Here is a 22,844-nt window from a genome sequence, read left to right as displayed (position 1 = left end):
CAAACCAACCTCCCGTCCCCAGCCCCGACACAAACCACAACGGCACCAGAGAGGCTGCACAAAAGTTCCTTTATGAAAGTGCAGTGTTGGGGTGAGATGATCCCTTCCTCAGTGGGGCTGGCAGCTCCTGTGGAGATCACAGATGGGTGCATCAGTGATGAGCCTGAGCCAGCCCCCCTGGGCCCACCCCACACCTTGGCGCAGGAGCTCCATCCACAGGCAGAGCGGGAAAGCCCCTGTATCACCCAGACCCCAGGCACCCCCAGCAGGAGGGCTGAGCTTGCCTCAAGAAAGGGCACCATGCCAGTGCTGGACCTGGGGAGGGACCTGGATATCAGGGGTCCTTGGGGCACCTCAGGGTGGCAGGGAGGTCCCTACCAGGGTCTGCTCCAGATGCTGCTCACCTCCTTCCCATCGTAAGCTTCGTTCACAAAGGTGTCACACTTGGGGGGAAGCTCTTCCTCCTCTTCATCTTCTTCCTCAGGGTCGCTTTCACGGTGGTACAAGGTCAGCACCCGGGTGGAGGCAGTGCTTGAGGTCCTGGGGAGGGAAAAAAAAGAAAAAAAAAGTACACTGAGGATGGTATGGCCATTTCCTAGAGGTGGGGCAGATCCCAAGATCCTGCCACAACCCCTGGTTATAGCCTGCCGGGATGATCAGAGCTTTCCACATAGTTCAGGAGTGCCCCAGGATACCACACTGTCCCTGAGCAGGGAGACCCTGTCCCTCTCCATCCCCAGGTGTACCTGGCTCAGCCCAGCCCCGGAACTCACCTCCTCCGCCTGTCCCGTCTCCGCATGTAGGCCAGGGCCCCCACAGCAGCAGCAGCGAGCAGCAGGAGCACAGCCACCCCCAGGGCGATAGGGCCTGCAAGGGGCTGCACCTCTGCCTCCTCGCAGTAGTCACCACGATAGCCCAGGGCGCAGTGGCATGTTACTCGCCCAGCCTCGATGGCACATTCCCCACGCAGGTTACATGTCTCACTGCTACATGGCATAGCCCCCAGCACCTCCTCGGTGCTGGGGGGTACCAGGAAGGGCTCTCCATGCTCCTGGGGGCCAGGGGCTGCAGGCAGGCTGGGGCCAGGCTGCAGAGGCTTGGGTGCAGCTGTGGGTAAGGCTGGTTTCTGTTCTTTCACATGGGATGCTCCTGATGGTGCCACCATGGGGACATGTGTCCCCACCTCCACAGAGGGGCCTGGAGGGATGGGCATAGATCAGCAAAGACCCAGGTGAGATCCTCCTTCCCAAACTGGGGGAGGCTGGGCAGGTCCCCCTGTGCCCAGCCAGGACCCCTGCACACCCTGGCTGTGGGACGGCACTCACAGTCAGACTCATCGGAGCCGTCAAGGCAGTCCGGGCGCCCATCACAGACCTGCTCTCCAGAGATGCAGCTCTGTAGGTCAGGGCAAGCCTGCAGCGGGGCTGGGCAGGGCAGTGCCACTGTGCATGCCACCCCACGCACCAGGTGGTAGCCAGGAGAGCAGCGGCACAGCCGCCCTGCAGGGTTGGGCAGGCAGAGCTGGGCACAGCCCCCATTGCTCTTTGCACAGCCGTTGGTGCCTGCAAAAACAGCGCAGGTTAGCACGGCCACCATGAGGACAGCTGAACCCACCAGACGCTCCGGGCTGGGTCAGCCCCAGACCCACCTTCCTGTGAGAACTGGCTGTAAATCCTCATGGCTACCAACTCCTGCTCGATTGGGAACCACCAGCTCTCGGCCCGCTCCAGCCGGCTGTGCCAGATCTTGCTAGAGCCTGGAGACACATAGGGTCACCTCCTCCCACAAGGGTGTCCAGGATGGGAAGTGGGGTCCCCCAGCCTACCCTTCACCCCACGGGGACTGGCAGAGATCCCTGTGTCCTGGTGCAGTAGGAGGAGCTGGACAACACATAGCAAATGGACTCACCGTTGGTTGAGGTTGTGCTCCAGAGCAGAGAGCCTTCTCCGATGGCGAAGAGCGAGAGGCCATGCAGCCCTTCCCGCACCACACGGAAGTGGGATCCATCCAGCTCAACACTGCTGATGGTGCCTCTCTCTGCAGGGCACAGATGCAGGGACATCAGATTGTGGGGGGTGGGAGGGTGCGCAGAGGGCTCCGGGCTGCCTCGCGGGGCCGTGCCCTCAGACCAAGCACCCACACCTCTTGGTCCCCAGCAGCACCCCGACCCAGCCCACACTCACCGCGGTCTGCCCAGTACAGCCGGGTGCCAGCACCCCCGAAAGCGAGGCCAGTGGGAGCCCGGGCTCTCCTCCAGACTGCCCTGCGGCCGGTGCCGTCCATGGCTGCACACTCCACCGCGGCGCCGGGCCCGCGGCTGCCAGCCGCCGTGACAAAGCACATGGTGGAGGCGCGAGGGCACAGCGCCAGCCAGGCAGCGCCCTGCAGCCCCTTGCTGAGCAGTGCCAGGGCCCACCGCCCCCCGGCAGCTGCCACGCGGATGCTGGGCGGCTGCCCCCCGATCCAGTACAGGTTGCCGCTCAGCCAGTCCAGGGCCAGGGATGTCACAGTGCCCTCCACAGCCACTGCCTGCTTCCAGGACAGCCGCCCCCAGTCCTTCAGGCGCAGCAGCCCAATGGAGTCACCCCCCACCTCCGCAAAGTACAGGCTCTTGTCTTTCACTGCGTAGTCGATGGCTGTCAGGCGGCCCACCTTGGCCAACGGCAGGGACCGGTGTCGGGGAAGGCCTTGGGATCCAGCCGTTACGGGCAGATCCTTCAGGTAGACCTGGAGGAAGGAGGCAGCACTAGGATGGGACCCTGCTCCCCTGACAGCAGTGAGGACAGCAGCCCCCAGGGCTGGCTCCAGAGGATGGTACCTGCATCACGGCTGCCGGTGACACCAGAAGGGCAAAGGCTGAATCTCGGAGGGGCAGACAGGTGGTCTCATCAGCAGCCAACGTCAGCCCGGCGGGGCACCGGCACTGCCCGGCCTGCCTGGCACTCAGCAGGCACAGGTGGGAGCAGCCACGCGCCACGCAGGGGCTGGGGGCCACAGGGCGCAGAGCTGGGTGCATCACCTGTGGGAAGGGCAGGCTCAGCCTCAGCCCCACCAGCAGTGGAGCTGAGTATGACTGACAACACACCATGCTCCCGAGGCCTGGACATGGCCCAGCTGGGGGCAGGATGGTGAGGCAGAGATGCTCCAAGAGGACCAGAGACCCTTGACCACCAGGACTGCTGCACAAGGATGACTGCGATGGGGGTACAGCTCCCAGTGGCTCCGCACTCGGAGGATGGCAGGGCCATGCAGGGTAGGAGCCCCAGCAGAGATGGTGCAACAGGGTTTGGGGTTCCCCCAGGTAGATACCTGAAGGCCATGGGGCTGCCCGTGTCGCTTGAGCAGCACAGTCCTGTTCTTTCCACTGGTCTTGTCCACCTGCTGCACAGACCATGCCTTCCTCTCCGACCAGTAGAGCTGCCCCTCGCACACAGCTGCCGCGAAGGGGCTCTGGACCCAGCCCAGCTGCAGGACCTGTCAGAAAGGCCATAAGCGCCCACCCCAGCCCCCATCAAGGCCCTGTCACCAGAACCCCACCACATACCTTCACACTGGTACCATCCAGATGTGCAGAACCAGCGCTGCCCAGCTTCTCATCCAGCCAGAAGATCCTCCAGGTGGGGAGGTCAAGGGCCAGTGCTGTGGGCCAGCCCAGCCCCTGGGCCAGCAGCACGTGCCGCCGACCCCCATCCATGGTGGCTTCCATCAGCCGTGGGTGGCTCCCGACTTCTGACCAATACAGCAACCTGGCGGGAAGAGAGGTGCTGGCCCATGGACCTGCCACAGCATCGTCCCAATACCAGGGCAGCCCAGAGGAGCTGTGTGGAGCATCCCATCTCATCAGGGACACACTCAGAGCTCCACCCAGGGCAAGGGCAGCTGCCCGGGCTCCTTATTCCCCAGCTGCACAGCCCCAACAGCACCCAGTTGGCACCATCCCAACTCTTCCCCAGCCTGTTGCCTGCCTCTGTGGAGGAAAATAGGGCAGTGCACGGATGGCAAGGTAGTCCCCGTGTCCTCTTGTCCCAGCCTTACCCTGCCAGAGGCCGGAGCACCAAGGAGTGGGGCTGGTCCAGGTCCCCATCCATCACTACAGTGTACTCTGGTATCCCTCGCCAGGCAGCCCCCAGGTGAGTGGCCAGCACCTGCCCTGCTGCCCCATCTGTCCAGTACAGATTCCTCCCGAGCCAGTCCACTGCTATACAGTCTGATCTCACACCTGCAACGTGCCCAAGAGTCAGCACCCCTAGGGTGATACCTGCATGGCCCTCTGGCACAATGCTCCCAGCGCAGGTGCCTTCCATCCCCGGAGCTCTGGCTCCTCCCAACCCTGCTCCCACCAGCACCTCTCCATGCAAGGGAACACAGCCTGGCACCCCCACTATAACCGGGAGATTGCACAGCCAGAGAGGCAAGCCCTGCTAACCCCACACTGTCACAGCCCACCTTTCACCAGTGTGCCTTTCTTGGTCGAGTTGAGGTTCTGCCAGCGGATGCTCTCTGTGGCCAGGTCCATCCAAAAGACTTTCCCCTCCACCAGGTCATAGTCGAGTGAGAAGACAACACGGTCTTTGTCAGCAGCAAGCAGCACCTCCTCACGCCCACTCCGCAGGCCATAAGACAACACCTCTGACTGCACAGCCACCAGCAACACGGGCTCTGGTCCTGGAGCAACAGAGAGACACCCAGACCTTGCTCAGTGCTGGTGGCCCCACAGCCTCAGCACACACAGGCAGGGAACACGGCACTTACAGACATTGGAGCTTGCTGAGTCTCGGCCCTACCGCATAGCATGTTCCCCAGCTAGTGCAGAGGGATTTTCCGACCAGCCACAGGCTGGCAAGCAGCAGCTTACAGCTGAGTGGGGCCTGGGAGACCACGTGGCAGAGGGGACAGGGCCATTTGCGGGACTACAGGGCTCCCAGTGGGTAGCAGGCACAGGGGGACAGGTACCCACCAACTCCTGGTGTACCCTAGAGTGCCAGGGACCCTCAGGTCTCCTTGGCCATCCCAGGGCTTACCAGTGAGTTTGCAGACATGACCATCAGGCTCCAGCAGGTAGCCAGGGAGACAACCACAGCTGTAGGACCCCGGGGCATTGAGGCACGTCTGGGTGCAGGCTTCCTCACGCTGTTCCATGCACTCATTTATGTCCACGCAGGACAGACCGTCCTCAGCCAGCCGATAGCCCGGGTCACACCAGCACCGCTGTGGGGAAAGGGGCCATCAGGGTCCCCCCTAGGGGACACAGGAGGCTCCCTCCTGCAGCTGGACCAGGGCAGCATGGCAGGGGAAGCCCTTGGACCAGGGGTCCTGGCACTCACAGGGCCCTGGGGCGAGGGGTAGCAGAGATGAGCACAGGACCGGTGGCAGGGCACAGAGCAGTTCCCCCCTTCATCTGAGCCATCTGTGCAGTCCCGTCGGCCGTCACACACCAGGGATGCATTCAGGCAGGCCCCCAGCCCACATGGGTACTCGTGACTCTGGCAGGGAGCAGGTGGGCCTACAGGGACACATGGGGAAGGCTGCCCTGAGCCTCACCCACCAGCTCCTTTTGCTCAGCTGGAGCAGAATCAGCTGCTCCTCCAGGGTGCCTGGGGCTCAGTGCAGCCATATCCAGCGCTGTGCCTGTAGCCTGGCTTCAGGCTATCCTAATCCCAAGGCCACCAGCCCTACACGGACAACAGCTCCGTGGCGTGCCTGGAGCCACCACAGATGGTGGAAGAGGCAACGAGCACACAGGGCCTTTCACCTCGGCACAGACACGTCCCTACCTCCCTCTGTGCTGGGCACCCACCAACCACCCCTGGGTGAGGGCATAAAAGCAGGGTGTTGCTCACAGCCAGCCTCGTCGCTGCCATCCGTGCAGTCACTCTCTCCGTCGCAGCGCCAGACATCAGGGATGCACTCACGGCCATGGGAGCAGCTCCACTGCCGGTCCCCACACAGCCTTTCCTCCCAGGGACAGCCCTGCAAGAGCTGAGGGTGAAGAGGGCCACCAGCCCTCCCGGGAGCGAGTGAGGACATGCTGTGTCCCCATCACCCCACCCACCTGCTCGTCTGTGCCATCCCCACAGTCGGCGGTGCCGTCGCAGCGCCAGGCCTCCGGCACACACTCCCCGCTGCGGGGACATGTCACCTCGCCTGTGCGGCAGAGCAGCGGCCGGGGCACAGCACAGCCCTCCTCATCCGAGCCATCCCGGCAGTCGCGGTCGCCATCACAGCGCAGGGCCAGGGCCACGCACTGCCCGCTCCGGCAGGAGAACTCGGCTGGGCTGCACTCCTTTGGCACTGCAGGCAGGGCCAGGGCTGAGCTGGGGCACTGTCCCCATCCCCGTCCCCATCCTACGGCACTGAGCAGGGTACAGCCCCTCCAGCCACTTGGCAGGTTGCCCCAGGCTCCTGGACCCACAGGAAACCTGGTGCACCCACCTGTGTGGCAGGCAACCCCCAGAAGCCCCCGTCCCACTCAGCCCCAGGGTCTCACCACAGCCCTGCTCATCGGTGTGGTCCAGGCAGTCGGCATGGCCGTCGCACAGCCAGCTCTTGGGGACGCAGCGGGTGGCAGCATCGCAGCGCAGGGCGCACTCCTGTGTGGGGCTCCAGCAGCCTGTCTCATCCGAGGCATCGGGGCACTGCGGCACCCCATCACAGCGCTCCCCAGCACCGATGCATGTGGCTCCGCTCACACAGTGGAAGGCACCTGGGGAGACACAATGGGGCCTTGCTAAGCCTGCAGTAGGCAGCCAGGGTGCCCAGACCCTCTGCTGGACCCCCAGAGACCTAGAATAGCCCCACACTACAGCGACAGGTCTTGGTCCCTCCTAGTCACTGCATCCCAGTGCATCTAGGTCCCAAGTAAGGTGACTGAGGCAGCCTCAGCTCAGCGACGTCTAGGTCACCACGAGCACCAGGGCCAGCCCTGTCCCCTTCTGACAGGGCCTCCAGCCCCATGCCAAGCTCAAAAGAGCCCAGCATGCCACATCACCAGCACCAGAGCCCAGGACACATTCAGACCTTCTGAGGGCTCCATCCTACCAACCCCACCAGGAAGCAGACAGAAGTCCTAGTACAGGGTGATCCAGCGGCACAGGGGACAGAAGAATGGCTCCTACCTGGGGTGTCACAGAGCTGGGCACACCCATCTTCATCAGAGCCATCTGCACAGTCCTTCTCCCCGTCACACATGTACTCCTGGGCCACGCACTCAGTGCCATCACGGCAGGGCACATGTGTGCGAGGACAGGACAGACGGAGGACTGGGGTCAGATGGTGTGCAGTGCTGGATGGAAGGGGTGGGGTGGGTGGCACTACCCGTGCAGGACTGGTTGTTCGCTGGGTGGTAGTCGTTGGCTGTGTGGCAGTGGTCTTGGTTGGCAAGGACCGAGTGGTGGTGATGGTCGTGCTGGTGGTGGTGGTGCTGGTGGTGGTTGGCTGCACAGTGGTGGTTTTGGTTGGTGTGGTCCGGGCAGTGGTTGGCACAGGGATGGTCTTCTTGGTTGATGTGGACTGGCTGGTGGTGGTTGGTGTTGTGGTAGCCTTGCTGGTTGGTGCAGGAGTAGTGGTGAGCACAGTGGTGGTCTTCCTTTGCGTAGGTCTTGTGGTGGAGGTGGTGGGCCTAGCAGCAGTGGTGCTTGTGGTTGTCCTCGTAGTGGTGGTCATCGGTGGAGGGAGTGGGAGGGCAGACCCCTTGCTTGGTGACACTGGAGAGGCATGGGAACATGAGCCTGGATTTGGGTCTGCGCCCTCCCCATGCTCCAGGCACCTCCAAGAGCACCCCACATGGCCACCAGCAGCCAGGGACCCTGCCCCAGCTCAGAGCAGCAAGGGCCACCCAGTCCCATCAGGTACAGCCCCAGCACCAGGCACGGAGCCACAGCCACTCTTACCAGCCTGTGGCTCTGAGTCAACGAAGGCCACCACTCCCTGCACGCCTGCTGCCGGCATGGAGAGCACAAGGACCAGCGTCCTCCGGTCCCACAGCAGCAGATGCGTCCCGTTTGCTGACACCAGGTATGGCTCAAAGGCGGCCGCAAGGCCGTGGGACCAGCTGGGTGCCAGGGTGACTGCTTGCCTCTTGGTCAGACTCAGTGCCTGCAGGCCTGTGAGGCAGAGGGATGGTAGTGCCTGATGGCCCGCAGGCACCCCTCATGGCCCACTCCATGCCCCCACAACCCACAGTTATGGCAGGGACCTCATGGATGAGGCCATGGGCCCACCCATGGGACAGAGTCTGCCCCATGAGCACCCCACTGCCCGGGCAGGGACCTGCTGCATGTAGGGGTGGTCACTCCTGCCCATAGAGACCACCCCTGCTCCCTGCTCCAGATACCACCAGAGCTCACCCAGGGCTGAGCTCCAGAGCAGGCTGAAGGCTCTGCTATCCATGGCCGCAGGAAGGTCTCCAGGCCATGTCTCGTTCCAGGCGTCCCAGGGGGCACCCCCAGCCAGGCTCAGCTGCTGCAGGGGCTGCCCACGGGCCAGCCAGTACAGAGTGCCGCGCTGCCAGTCCAAGAAGAGGTGCTGGATGATGCTGCGAGCACGGTGCAGGATGCGCGTGGACATGTCGGACGCCCGGATCACCCCGATGTCCCTCCGGTTACATGCGAGCCAGTACAGGTCACCCGAGCGGATGTCCACACGGGCAGAGCAGACTTGGCAAGCAATAGGAAGGCAAGCAAGTTACGAGGCTGTCCCATTATCCTGCTTCTCCGCCTGGGTCCCCCCGACCCAGGCGCACAGCTGCCCAGTGCCTCGGCACGGCCCCATTGTGGGCACCATGGGGCTGCTGTGCTCTGCACCCAGGAGAATCTCAGGGAGCACCCGGAAGGGGAGCATGCCCTCCATCACCCCATAGGGTTTCACCTGGCAGCCCAGTCGCAATGGCCTCTCTCCTGCCAGGGTGCCCCACGACACGCAGCAGTGTCCCACGGTCATCTGTCCCGTAGAGCATGGACCTCTGCCAATCCACGTCTTGCAGGTGGAGGGAATGCTGCCACTCCTGCACCCGTTTGCTGTGTGCTCCGGGACCCACCTGCACCAGGGAGATGGCCTTCTCCGATGCATACACAATGGAGAGCTCTGTGGAGTACAAGGGCAGTGTGTGAGCATGGCTCCAGGGGCACTGGATGGGGTCACCATCACGAACCGAGGCAGAAACATGACAGCACTGGTGTGTGCCAGGAACCTCATCCCACCGAAGCCACAGCTCCTTATGCCCCCTCTGACTCCCACAGGGATCCATCCCGCCCCAGACAGCCAAGCCCACCTTGCAGACCCTGCTCACCTGCGCACTTCCCTGAGGGCAGGAGGAAGAGGCCCTCTGGACATGCACACTTGTAGCCCCGAGGGTGCACAGGGGACAGGAGGCAAAGGTGACTACACAGGCCTGGAGCACACGCAGCAGTGTCCCCTGGGAGCAAGGGGACATTAAGAGCTCAGGCAGCCATGACCCCCCACAATGCTTCTCCCCTTTCCGCAAGAACCACCAGCTGTCCTGGGGCTGGATAAGGGCCGACTACCCCAGGCAGGGTAGCAGTGTCACATGGGGTAGGAGGGCTCAGCTCTACCCAAAGCCATGGGACTTGGCAGCTTTCCTACGGGTTCATACAACCTCTCTGTGACAAACCCACAACCCCGCACCACAGGGCCAGGATAGCCATCACGTTGTCCCATAAAGTACATCAATCGGGCAGGAGCTGGTGGGCTCCAGGACCCAAGGACAGCCTCTGCTGGCACCCAGGGAAGTGATGGGGATGGTGCCAGCCCTGCACCAGCGCGGGCACCTGGCAGGGTACTCACGGGGAGGCTGCTGCAGTGCGTGCAGCACGGTGAAAGCTGAGATGGGGGCACGGAGCAGCACCGCGTGCTCCTGGGGAGAGGCCTGGGTGGCTGACACCAGCTCTGTGCCATCAGTCCAGAAGAACCGGCTCTCGAAGACAGCCAGGCCCAGTGGCTCTGTGTGGCTCCGCAGGACAGCAGGAAAGGAGTGGCGCCCACTGCCATCCACCCGCAGCGTCTCAATGGACTGGGGACAAGGCAAGGCATGGTGACCACATGGCACCCCCACACCCTGGCACTGTCCCGCAGCCACAGGGCTCACAGTGGTGCCTTCCCCCTCCCAGCCCAGGGATGTGTGCCAGACCCGGGCACTTCTCCCTACTCCGTCCCATGCCTTGGCTGTAGCCACAGGGGAACTCTCCCCACTCCCACCTCATTGCGTCCCAGCATCTGGGGAGGGGGGAGGGCAGAGCCCTGCTGCCCCACATCTCTACCTCCTTGTACTCGCTGATCCAGTAGAGCCTGCCAGCCACATGGTCCAGGCTCAGCCCCACAGGCTCCTCCATGGACACCACTGTGAGCTCCCGCCGGTTTGAGCCATCCATGCCGGCTGCAGCAATGACTGTCCGGCCCCTCTGCCCACGGTTGACCCAGTACAGGGACCTGGGGGCAGGGACTAAGCATACACTTCATGGCATAACACCAGTGCTGCCACAGCCCCACAGCAGGCACAACACGGTCAGCACTGGTATCACTCACCCAGGAGCCTGGGGCCAACCCTGGGCTCACTCCTCACCTTGCAGCTGGATGCACTGTCAGCTGCTCTGGTGCCACGTCCTTCCCCAGCACTGTCACATAGCCCCGGCCATTGCCCAGCCCTGCGCAGATGGCTGTAGGGTGGCTGCTGGCCCAGTACAGCTGCCCTGTGAACCAGTCCACGGAGATGCTGTTCACCTCCCCGGCATCTACAGAGACAGAGCGATTTAAGGCACACCACCTCTGCTCCAGGCTGGGAGGCAAAATCCAGGTTTTGCCCCTTCCTCTACAGCAAAGGCAGGGCTGGGGTGGCAGGCCAGCTCTCGGCACCCATCTCAGCTCTGCTACAGCACCCAGCACCCTCGCTCCTCCCCACCTGCATAGAGGGGCCGTGTGCCCTTCCCTGGGAGGCGAGCACGGAGCTCGCCCTCCTCTGTCAGCCAGTAGTAGGTTTCCCGGAGCAGGTCATACACCAGGGCACGGGGTTCAGTCTCGGTGGAGAGCAGGGGTCGGTAGGCTTGGGTCCGCACATCCAGAAGAGCCAGGTCCTCCCCCACTGCCACCAGGATCTGCGTTGCGTTGTCTGCCAGAGCGAGGGGGATGCTACCCAGTGAGCAGGGACCCGGCTAGCTGGCGGCACTGCCCAGCCCCTCCGACAGCCTGGGCTCCCCGGCTCACCCTACCTGCCACTTCGCAGGCAGTGCCGTGCCGCAGGGTGTAGCCCTGGAGGCAGGCGCAGCTGAAAGCACCCGGTGTGTTGCTGCACATCTGGCTGCAGGGGCTGTACTCCAGGGAGCACTCGTCCACATCTGTAGGGATAGGCACTGCCAGGAGCCCGCTGCACAGCTGGCGAGCTGCCCCCAGACAGGACCACCACTGTTCCCCAGGGACCATAGGCAGGCTCCCTAGAAACCAGGACCTGGGCCCCAGCATGCACCAGCTGCTGCTGGGACATGACCCAGACACAGCCTTTGTGGGGCCAGGCAGGAGTAGGGCTAAGGCAGGTGTTCCCACACAGCCCTGGCCCCCAGCAGACTCAGTTCTTGGTGGCTGAGGACTCACATGCCTGAAGTGTGTGTGCCCTGACCTCTCCTTACCAGCACAGCTCTGCCCATCTGCCTGCAGCACCCAGCCGGCCCCACAGGAGCACTGCACGCCCCAGTGTGTGTCAGCGCACGTCTCCGCGCAGCCCCCGTTGCGTACAAAGCAGCTCCGGCCTGCGGGGGCACATTGGAGGGGTGACATGACGTGGGATGGCTCTGTGGCTCGCCCCAGCCACAGGGACAGTGGCCAGCAGCCACATGCAACTCACCACATGTGCTGGGCTCGTCAGTGCCATCCAGGCAGTCGTCCTCTTCATTGCACATCAGGGACTCCAAGATACACTTCCCCTCATCACACCGCACCATGCCAGGCGGGCAGGGGGCTACGGCACACACAACACATGTCAGGAGGGCAAACCCATACCAAGGTGGGCACCAGGGCTACCGTGGGTCCCAGGCTTGTGGGGAGGCCCCGCAAAGCATCAACAGATTCCTGGGATGTTTGCCACCACCCCAAGTGGAGCTGGAGCCTAGGAAGGCAAAGTACACCCCCTACTTTACCCATGGCCTGGACAGGTCTCACCCCATCGCAGAACATCCAGGGTGCCCACTTACCGCAGACATCTTCATCCGAGGAATCGCCACAGTCATCAATCCCGTTGCACTTCCACTCGGCCATGATGCACACCCTGTTCCTACACTGCCACTGCCCGGGCAGACAGGGCTGCTGGGGACACCCCTCCTCATCCCAGCCATCCTCGCAGTCCTGGTGCCGATCGCACAGCTCCCAGTGCGGGATGCAGTGGTGGGTGCCAGGACACTGCACCTTCTTTGCCCCACACACTGAGGGAACAGAGCAGCACTTGAACCTGGCCCCATGCCCCCAGCCACCCCCACTCAGCCCACCCAGCAGACACTACATACCACAGTCCTGCTCATCAGAGCCATCCAGGCAGTCAGCAGCACCGTCGCAACGCCAGCTGCTAGAAACACACCGGCCATCGTCACACTGCCAAACATGGGGGTCCCCACCACAGGCAACATCTGCAGGAACACCACACAATCACTGGGACCTACCGCTCTGGCACAACCACGAGGCTCCCCTCCGTCCTGGCAAGGGGCAGGTGCTGGCTGGGTGCCAAGGGGCGGACCCACAGCAGCACCCAGCAGGGCTCTCTGGCAGGTGGGGGGCTGCCTTGCTCAGCATAGGATCCAGAATCTGTCCCCATGCCCCAGACATCCCCCAGGAGCTCTGGGGCACACAGGTCCCTGCAGGGTGCCACACAGGAGCCACTGGAAGAGCCAGCAAGGAGCAAGGTGTCTCTGGCCTGCCCTGCCACACCACACCCCAGAGCACCAGGGCCCCTCAATGCCCTCATAGCACAGCCCCCCAGGCCACCCCGCGACTGCAGATGGGTGCCAGCTCCCCCCCAGCTCACCACACTGCTCATCCGTCCCATCAGGACACTGCTGCTCGCCATCGCAGAGCCAGGGAACAGGGATGCAGACAGTGCCGCAGACAGCCTGGCGTGAGGCTGCACACGTAGGGCCGGCGGGCGCTGCAGGAGAGAGGGACCCCAGCCCATGGTCAGCCCAGGAGATCACCATCACAGAGCCCCCTGCATGATCCCAGCGTGGGTCCCAGCACAGCCCTGCGGTGCGGGGGACTGGCCCCAGCCAGGCCGCCCTAGGACCTCCTGCGGAGCCGGAGGGAGAACCGCAGCCCCTTTTTTTCCCCCAGGGAAGGCAAGGACCCCCACCCAACCGCCCTTGGCAACAGGACAGAGCTCCCCAGGGTGCAGGGACCCCCACGTTGTCAGAGTGGGAAGGATGCCACAGGAGTCAGGGACCCCCACATCAGTGGTGGGGAAGACAGGGACACCCCAGGGGGCAAGGACCCTCCCATAGCCCATCGCGGGGGGAACAGCAAGCAGCCCTGCGGCGGCGGCCGCCCACCGCAGCCCCTCGGGATGGAGCAGGGACCTCCCTGGCCGCCCCCCCACCCCGGTCCCGGCTCACGGGCGCGGTGGGTCCCGGCGGCGGTCCCGGTCAGCGGCAGGAGGATGCTGAGGACGGCGAGGAGCAGGCGGAGCGGCGGCGGGGGGCGGCCCATGGCGGCGGGGAGGGGCGGCTCCGGGGGGCCCGGCCGGCGGGAGGGAGCGCGGTACCGCTGCCGCCGCCGCTGCCTTTATGCCCGGGCGCGGGCGGCCATTGGGCACCGCGGGCACCGCCCGCCGCCGGCGGAGACCCCGGCCCGCCCCGCCGCCGCGGGGGCTGCGCCGGGCCGCCCTGGGGAGCCCCCAGCCAGGGCCTGGGGAGGGGCGTCCTCGGTCCGCGGTGCCAGGTCGGGCCCCCTCGGGGCTCACCCCCCCCACACCCCCAAAAGCTGGGCGGCGCGAAGGGTCCCCGGACCCCCCCCGGCCGCCCCGTTAATCGTCCGCCTTATCGGGCGGGGGTTGTTGTGAGAGCCGGCCGTGTGAACCGGGGCCCGCAGCACCTGCGCCGGGCGTGGGAAGGCAGCGGCAGCCTTGAACGCGGGGGCTCCCTCCGAAAACACCGGCCCCGGGGCGGCGCGCTGGCCCCCGCCCGGCCGCCGCCGGTCCTCGACCTTGAGGGCTGGGAAGGAACCGCTAGAGCACAACAAGGAGAGCAAAAGCAGCGGATGAGGGAGGAAACCAGCCCAGCAACAGGATAAGGCACCCGCTACCGCCTGGGAAAGGAGCCCCCTCCCACCAGGCAAAGCGAAGGGGCATCGCCCAAGCCGAGGAGATGGCCACGGGGAGCTGGCAGCCCCGTCGCTACGTGCCCAGGGGAAGCTGCCAGTATGCTGCTCCTCCATGGCCTTTGGCTTGCCACCCGGCTGTGTGGTGGCATGAGTGTCTGACCCCCCCAAGACCAGTCTGTGCTTCAAACACATCCGTTGCCCCTGGATGCTGTGCATTTATCCTCTCTAGCCACCCTGTGAAACTTCCCCACAGGGGCAGTTACCGCTGTGGGTACACACTTGCTGGCACCACTGTCTGTCTGTCTGTTCAGACATATACAAAGGGCCTTTGCTTAGGAAGGGAAAGCTCTGAGGTGATCTCCTGCATGCTGTGGAAGAGACTGGGTACCAGCTACGGGGCCAACACAGGAAGGGCTCTGGCACAGCCGAGTCAGTTGGGAGCTCAGGGCAGAGGTACCATCAGGTAGATGGAGAGACCAGGGTGTTGCACAGCTCTGGGTGAGGTGTCCCAGAGCACTGGCACAAGGGAGATGCCCCAGGCCCATGACATGGCCAGAGAGACCAGGATGTGGTGCCTCGTGAGCACTAGGTACCCCCCTCTGCCAACACCATCACAGCACAGCCCTAATACACACCCCTACCAGTGCTGCAGCCCAGCAGGCAGATTTACCCAGCTGTCTTCTCCCAGGGGCAGCATCCCAGCACAATTGGTTTCCCCAGGCAACCCCCAGGGAACAGGGGTGTGCAGGTCCCCTGGGGGATAAGCATCCCTGGGGCAGGGGCACCAGGCAAGGGGGTCCTAGTGGTGAGGGAAGGGAGTGGAAAGGACAGATGGACACACAGCGGAGCATTATTCAGGCACCCCCAGGCCATGCAGAAAGCCCCCACGCCCTCATCACCCTTGCAGACCATCACTGAGAGCCGTGGTAGGTCCCTGGGGATCTGCCTCGTCTCCAGAGGCTGCCCCAGCTCTGCCACCCCCAGCATACGCTTTTCTCCCCAGGATGTCCAGCACTGCCTCCACCCAGGCACTGAGCCTGGGTCACTGCGAGAGCCAACCCAAAGAAGGGGACAGATAGGGTCCCCCCAAGACCAATACCTCTGTGATGGGAAGGAAGAGGACAGCACTTTGGGCAGGCCTCCTACCTCCCTGGGGTGCCCAGCATGTATGGTCCTTTTCCTGCTTTCCATATCCTTTCCTCAGCCTGGCAAGGGGCCACGGCAGCCTGCCCAGGCGGATGTACAAGTCTCTAGTAGTTCTCTGGGCTGGGGGCTGCAATGTGCAGCATCCCTGGGAGACTAATGGGCTCTCCTTGCCCACCTGTCCTTGCATTCAATTTAATTCCAGCGTGGCCTTTGCCTTCCCCTGATATCAGGCTCCCCCCATGTTGTAACCTCACCACCGAAGCAGTAATTCCTCGTAGCAGCTGGCTGGGAAGGGCAGGTGGTAGCAGAAGGACTGTGGAAAAGGGTTCAGAAGTTAGTGGATACAGCAGAAATTTCTGGTGCACCTGAGAATTAGCTTGGGCAGCTGGGGCGGAGAGGACACCTTGTGTGGCCAGCCTCTTAAAATGTGTGAGTTTGGTTTTTTTAAAAAGCATGATTTTAAGTCAAATTGTTTTAAATATATGTGTATAGATAAAAGAACATACAGGCATATGTATGCACAGACAGTGGCCCACTGCACACAATTATATTCCTGTGCACATTCAGTGGCTTGTGCTCTATGAGGTACTGGGATTTTTTTCCCCAGCTTCTGGAGATATTTGTTGCATATTTTCAGGTTTTTCTTTACAATTCAATCAGTTTGGAAGTCTCCTTTTCTCACTGGCATTTACATTCTCCCTTCTCTGCCTCCAAAAGCTAAGGGGGGGGGCAGGGCTTGAAGATAGCAGAAAGCTCCCACAGAAGCAATAAGAGGGAGCAAATCTGCACTCACTTGATCAGCAGCATGCAAAATGCTATACAGAAGTCCAGCACTATGTCCCAATAAGTGCCAAATAACTTTTTCACCTTTAACTATTCTTAGTACAGCAAACAAATTTTTTAAAATATCCAAAGGCAGTTTCACATTAAATACTGTGATGAATTTTATAATGTTCATATAAAATTATGTGTATCCTTTCTGCTATATGATTGATCAGATTCCCTTCTCATTATTGGTGTAAGAAGTTTGAAACTATTCCTGTTCCTTTCCAGTTCCAGTTTTCCTTTAAGCACTCTTTTCCTAAAGGTGAGGAATGTCATGCTTGTAAATAAAAAGAAAAAAAAAAAAAGAAAAAAGAAAATTCAGGGCGATACCCTGCTTCATATGAGTTATTAAGCTACTGCAACCTTGTTCCCATAAAGAAAGTACACTTCTACTTGACTCTGTGCTGTATCTGTGCTCAAAATTAAACTGCCTGCAATCTGTTATCCAAAATTTATTCCAGCAGAAAAAATGGATTTCATGAAACACCCATTTCTTCCTAGGAAAACATCCCATTCAATGTTTAAGTCACTAAAAATAACATTTCAGAGCATTCAAAACTATTTCAATAGAGGTGTTCTGTTTTTTTTTTAATTTTGGTTTCAAAAACTGAAGCTTTTTCCAGGTAACAAAAATCCCTTTTTCAATCCTGAACAAACAGGCTGAATACTTTGTGCCGGAGAACTACAACTCCTACTTCAGCATCTGACCCACAGCAACCCAAAGCATTGTCCGTGCTGACTGCAACGCTCCCGCGAGACTTGTGGGGTGGTGCCCCAGTGCTGGAGGACTCCCTGACATCCCAGGTAACCCCAATAACTCCGGTCTGGGACAGCCTTGCAAAATGGGTTACAGATGCTTTGCCAGAGGGACAGGAAATGACTGGAGACATTGTCCTTCATTTGTCATTCTTCTACCTTACTCCTTTAGCAGCATTGCCTTTCTTTTGCTGTAACATTCCTCCAAACTATACCCTTGTGACCAGCACACTGCCCAGCACCAGCCCCAAAGCAAACAGCAGCAGCGGTGGCATCTGCCTTGGTGGGTATTTTAATGAGCAACGAAGTGCTCTCACAAGCGGTACCTCCAGCCTCCCAGAGCCTCAGCATAGGCAGGAGGAACACCAACACTGAGACATGTGGGCAAATCCTCCCACAGGCCAAACAGCCCTGGAAAAATAAGTTTACAAATCTAAGGCACTGCTTGGGAGAACTAGGAAATATTAGCACCTGCTGTGACAGAGCCTGGCAAGAAACTGAAAGTAACATCATCCTTCACCATAGTAATCTTTCCATTAATTAACAGGGTTGATTTGGAAAGGAACAACATTCAGGCCATCTGGAGGACTAATTTTATGAATGCACTAAGGAAACAATTTCTTGGTCTCAGAAGTAATAGCAAAAGCTACGCTCCTCTCATCACCCTAGAAGTGGCTGGAAACTCGATGCATTTGCCCTCATGCCATTTGCTTCGGAATAGAACAGGAGAAAACAATCTTTTTAAGCAGCAAGTGAATTAACGGGATAAGGAAATTGAGCCGGTTTCAACCTCTTTCACTGATTCTAGAAAATAAACACAGAAGGTACTGTTTGGTGCCCAAAAGGGTACAAAAAAGTTTGCTTATTTTCTAAAAACTCTAGGCTCGTGATTGCATCTCCACCACATCCTTGTCATCCTGCTCTTCCCTAGCCCGCTGAGAGTTATCCGTGAGAGCTGGGGAAGATGGAGAAGGAAATCAGGACCTCCACTCACAGATGCCACAACCCCCTTACCATCTCCCACCAGGGCTTCACCCATCAGGATCTGCCTGTGATGTCTCTCCACGCAGCCACTGGGGAGCAGCAGAAGGCTGCAGGAAGGCCCTGCCTTGTCGTCCTGCTCTTCCCAGGCTCCGAGTTATCTGTGAGACCTGGGGAGAACGCAGAAGGAAATCAGGACCTCCACTTTCAGATGCCACAGCCTACGCCCAGCCTTACAGCCACCCCTGTCGCACATCCCACCTTCCAGCCTCATGGGCTGCCACCAAACCCTGCTTAAAGCTTCCCTGCACCCCTGCTGAGGAGGCAGGACAAGGTGGTACAGACTCTGCTAGGAGGCCAAGCACAGGTTTAGCCCAGGACAGGATGATGTGGGCAAAGTCTCCTGGCCCTGGTAGCTCTGACCTGGCTCTGGGGCTCTGATCCTTCCACCTTGGGAACACAAAGGAAAATCACTGTCAGCCAACACCAACAGGGCAGGAGCATCTCCCCAGGGTCGTAGGCAAGCCGGTCTCTCTGGGGGATAGCCGTGCTAGTAGGACATTAGGGGCCTCCCACTTGGTGACACACATGCTCATGTGTGTGTATATATGCACACACATATATAGACAGATAGATATATGGATTCACACACACCTATATGGACGTTGAAGGATAGTTTTCAGTTCTTTGATGCCCTGCTCCACTGAGGTGTCTCCTGACAGGCAGGTCCACGAGGTCATTTTATCCTGGACACGATATTTAAAGCAATGTGAAATGCTGCTGTCCTCCCTTGCTGCATGTTATGGCTGAGAGCGTGGGAAGATGGGCAACCCCGCCATGAGCAGCTGAGCGTCCCTTGCAGGGATTAAGCAGCACAGCGGCTGGATAAAGGGCAGCACTGACTGCTGCTTACAATGATTGTGGATTGAATTCATCACTATGGATGTCTTGTCGGCTCTCATGGGCAGTGGTGGACCCATCACTGTCTCTTCTGGCTTCATCTCTGTGTCCCACCTTGCTTTCTGGCACAGTTCCTCTGCTCTTCACAGCAGCCATGCTATTGCACACACTTCTTGTTCACCTGCTTTCAGCCAAGCTGCCACCTCACACCAACATGTGTCTACCCTTCGTGTCCAGGACCTGGTAGGCCAAATTTGTACCAGGAAACTTGGAGGCTCCTTACCCCAAAATAACCAGCTGTCCACACCTTCCTCTTCCCCATACAGAAGTAAAACTCTTCACAAAAAAATAAATTGCAGAGGTCTTCCTTCTGTTCTCTTTTTCCATCCTCTACTTAATAGCTCTAGGTTCCTCCTTGCTCATGCTCAGTCTTTGGTTCTGCATTCAACACCCCTGGCAAAGTTGCATTCTCACTGTGTCCCTTGGCTGAGCTCATTATCTAACGGAGTAAAAACCCAAATCATGAGAAAAGGTCCTTCTCTTCCAGAAGCAATGAACCCAACATTGCTCCAGCATCACAGATACCCATTAGCATCACATTGCTGTTTTTAGCTGCTTAATACAGCATACCAAGAAGAAGAAATGTCTTTATCGTCTCTTCTCTAGATGCACGTAACTTCACAAGAAAACATCTCATTCACCGTTGCTTGGAAAACTAGCCTGGCTTTAATATGCCCCCAGAACAGCTCCTACCCACCCAGCTTTGACCAGATTTATTTTTTAAGAAGAATTTGGCTTTCTGATTTCCAAGAGTCTGCAGATTTTTCTTCCTTCTCTATGTACTGAAGGCTGCGTCTGCACTTGGCCACTGCTGCTAGGCTCAGCTAAAGCAGGGACCGGCTCATACACATGATGGCTTCTCATCTAGCCCACCCATGTGTGTTCCCTCCATGAACACCTGGGTACACTCAGTCCTCACTGCCAGCAGCACAGTTGGTATCCTGGGCTCCCGGACCAGGATGTCCTCCTTGACTCATGATATCGCCCTGGAGTCACTGATGCCTGCCCTGATGTCTGCTCTCAGTGTTTGCAGTAAAACCTCACTTTGATTGCTCCAGACCTGGGGTGACGGTGCAGCCCACTGCAATGTGAGGCACATGGTGAAGACACTCATGCAGGAAGCAACAGCAAACCTCGTCTTCTACCAATGCTTCCAAGGTCACTTCTTTAATGGCTCCAAGCAGCGCCGAGAGCTGCAGGGAGACAAAGAAGGCTATAAAACAGGCCAATCTGCCCTCCTCTCAGACTATCACAGCAGATCTTATTTATTGCCAGTGAGCAATAAAGCATTATAACCCTGGGACAGCCTGTGCTCCACACATAACCTCCCTTTCTTGTTCCCCAAGGAACTTTCAACAAAATTAAGGGGGAAAAAAAGCCACAAAGAAAAAGAAATTATCTTTAAGGAGGAGAGAGAAGACTGGGAAAATGTGCAGTTCTCCCGGAAACCTCACCCAGGTTCCAGTGATCAGCATTTCTTGAGCCAGACAAAGTGTCTCCATCTAATAGCCCTTGATGGCTTAGTTCTTCAAGGTATCCCTTTTTGAACTCTTGCAAGCCTCAATATCCCACAGCAGGGACTTCCTCCTCTCAGTTCTGCACTGTGGGAAGAAACCAGCTCCGCTTGCTTCCTTGTAACAGGACACCCAAGAACTTCACCTGGTGAAAGACAGTTCCTCTTTGTCTCTTCACAGCTGTACCTCATCTGTCCTCCCAAGGCTGAATAACCCTAGCTTGTTCCTGTTAAGAAACAATTCCAGACCTTTAAAAATCCTTGGTGCTCTCCTCTCTCCCTGGGGAAACCATAGCTGTGCAGAGCATCTGAGACATGGGCACACCCTGGCTGCAGAGACACTGCTGCAAATGGCATTTCCATTTTGTTCCCTTCCTAACTATTCCTAAGGTCTGCCTCAGACATGGTAGGAGTTAATCCATTCCTTGGTGTCCTGTGAGCTGTAGCTAGCAGCCAGGTGCCTGTGAAACAGGACGTCCCTGCTGCTGGCACAACCTGCACAGCTTCCTTTTGACGGTGTGCTCTCCTGGGACGCGGTGTGGCCAACCCTCACTCTTCAGCCAGAAGGGGGGGCTTCTCACCTTGCACCATCGGCTCGGATTTGAGCACAAACCCAGTGCAAATCCCAGACGTAGGCTTTCATGTGCAGGCATCCTCACAGGGCACTCCTTGCATCTCTGCCTCTACCACACAGTGAGTTGCCACATATTTCCGGGATAATCCTTCCCCTCCAAAAGCTCTTCAGAGGCAGCCAAGAGCATGCTGTGCTAACCGACTGAGTTACCTCAACCTGGCCCACACAAAGAGATGACAAGACCAGGTTAGCGCTGATCATGAAAGCTCTCCCATCACCTCGCAGGATGTTGCTCTTCAGCATCAGCACCTGCACTTCCTGGAGCAGATGGCACGGTGCACTCCAGGGGAGAGAATGGCAAATGCGGAGACCCAGACTGCTTTAAACTAGGTGTATGCGTGGTTTTGTTCATCGCAGCCCATTCATGTCTTCCTTCTTGATTGTCAGCACTGGAAACAATATTATCTGTGTGGGAAATGTGCCTTGCTGCCTGCTTCTCATACTGCAAGAGCATAGAGGACACCTTTTGGTGTGGGGTTCCAGGAATGGTGTGATAACATCAGGCTATCTGCAGATCACCTTGAGGATACTGGCCTAGGAGACCCAACAGCTGCGATCATACTGTCTGGAGTTGGTACGAATCTTGTCACTTCTCAAACACGTGTTTTGCTTGGGGACTTTTGTCACCTTCCCCTCTCCTGATAGGTTTCCAGACCATCTAATTGAGAGAGAAAAGCAGCAGGATGGGGTCAGCCCCTTGCAGTCTGGCATTGTGATGCAGCCGCTGCTGCCAAAGTCAATCACCAGCAGCTGTTTCTCTTACCTAGCAGATACCAGGAAGGTGGGCATTTGGAGCGTCAGCCCAGGCAACTACAGCTGTTTGCTATTGCAGGGCCCACATTTTGCAATGGGCTTTGGTATGCGCCGTATTTAGTCTTTCCTGTTGAGTGTCTGTTTGCCTTGAGTCTGGAACAGGCAGAGAGATCCCAATACTCAAGCAGAGGGGAAGAGCACTCCAGGAAGATTCAATGGGAGCAAGAGATGTAGGCAAAGTTGGTATTCCTCCTTGGAATAACACTGCCTAAATCCTACTGATTGCAAAAGTCTCATGAAGGATGAGCATTTTGGCTTTATTTCATGATTCACGGCAGCTCTACTGTCTGCCAGATCAAACCGCACCGCACACTGCTTTGCACTGACTGGGCTTTTAGCCCCTCACAAAACAGTGCTGTTGCCACACTGCCCAAAAGCAGGCAGCCAGGGAGCTGGGGCTGCGCCCAGAGCATCTTGCTTAATCCCACGAATACCAGTCCCCACAAAAATAGAAACAATTGCCTTCTCACAGAGCAGCTCGCTGTATCAAGTTTCTAGCGCTCACAGCAACCAAGATAAATTAGTATTATCTTTGTGTCTGGTAGATTAAATGGTTTCTTTCCTGTAATGTTAAATAAGCGAGGGAATATTTTTTTTTGTCTTTTGGGGATGCAGGGAGTTTGGGGTATCGTCTTACCTTTATGACAGACTGTGCCCACTTAATTTTTTTGCATTGATGACATGGAAAGTGTGCTTGAAGCCAAAAATGGAGCGTGTTTGCGATACATAGCAAGTGTGTTGGCAGAGGGAGGCTGGTTCAGTTAATCAAGCAGCCCGCATTATTTAAAACAATCCTAAACCTGCAGCGGGCCCTGCAGTTAGCACATCATCTCTGGAGCTCAGCATCTGGGACGATGCTGCTGTGGCAAACTTGCTGGGATGAGACTGGAAAAAAAGCGGAGGATAGAGCCC

At 58.8% G+C, this 22,844-nt stretch overlaps 1 protein-coding gene across 1 annotated transcript; it reads right to left on the bottom strand.

Moving 5' to 3' along the window:
* Positions 1–50: 50 nt before the first annotated feature.
* LOC141744207 (uncharacterized) lies at positions 51–13,748 on the bottom strand. The gene is made up of 33 exons (XM_074589641.1): positions 13,599–13,748; positions 13,019–13,138; positions 12,504–12,623; positions 12,195–12,422; positions 11,849–11,962; positions 11,634–11,753; positions 11,220–11,345; positions 10,913–11,119; positions 10,577–10,745; positions 10,275–10,443; positions 9,802–10,027; positions 9,287–9,412; positions 8,866–9,081; positions 8,346–8,654; positions 7,890–8,102; positions 7,116–7,703; positions 6,488–6,703; positions 6,053–6,291; positions 5,841–5,970; positions 5,325–5,503; positions 5,022–5,208; positions 4,447–4,665; positions 4,036–4,219; positions 3,545–3,746; positions 3,310–3,474; positions 2,819–3,019; positions 2,184–2,727; positions 1,909–2,037; positions 1,649–1,756; positions 1,326–1,562; positions 774–1,197; positions 405–540; positions 51–127 (listed from the first exon to the last, which is right to left on the bottom strand). Exons 1-33 carry the CDS (start codon positions 13,690–13,692, stop codon positions 71–73), a joined length of 6,702 nt encoding a protein of 2,233 aa, XP_074445742.1. The 5' UTR covers positions 13,693–13,748; the 3' UTR covers positions 51–70.
* Between the last annotated feature and the right edge of the window lie 9,096 nt (positions 13,749–22,844).

This window comes from Larus michahellis, chromosome 5 (assembly GCF_964199755.1).
Source record: "Larus michahellis chromosome 5, bLarMic1.1, whole genome shotgun sequence".
Lineage (NCBI taxonomy): Eukaryota > Metazoa > Chordata > Aves > Charadriiformes > Laridae > Larus > Larus michahellis.
The sequence above is the reverse complement of the archived record's forward strand: the minus strand, read 5'-3'. Positions and strand labels throughout refer to the sequence as shown.

What these genes read in the sequence shown, in the direction of transcription:
- LOC141744207 (XM_074589641.1), bottom strand. Translation starts at nt 13,692, where the DNA reads ATGGGCCGCCCCCCGCCGCCGCTCCGCCTGCTCCTCGCCGTCCTCAGC. An exon ending in GCTCTGGAGCTCAGCCCTGG is followed by an intron (nt 8,103 to 8,345) that starts GTGAGCTCTGGT and finishes TCTGCCTCACAG; the next exon opens with GCCTGCAGGCACTGAGTCTG. An exon ending in ACCCCTCGCCCCAGGGCCCT is followed by an intron (nt 5,209 to 5,324) that starts GTGAGTGCCAGG and finishes CTTTCCCCACAG; the next exon opens with CGGTGCTGGTGTGACCCGGG.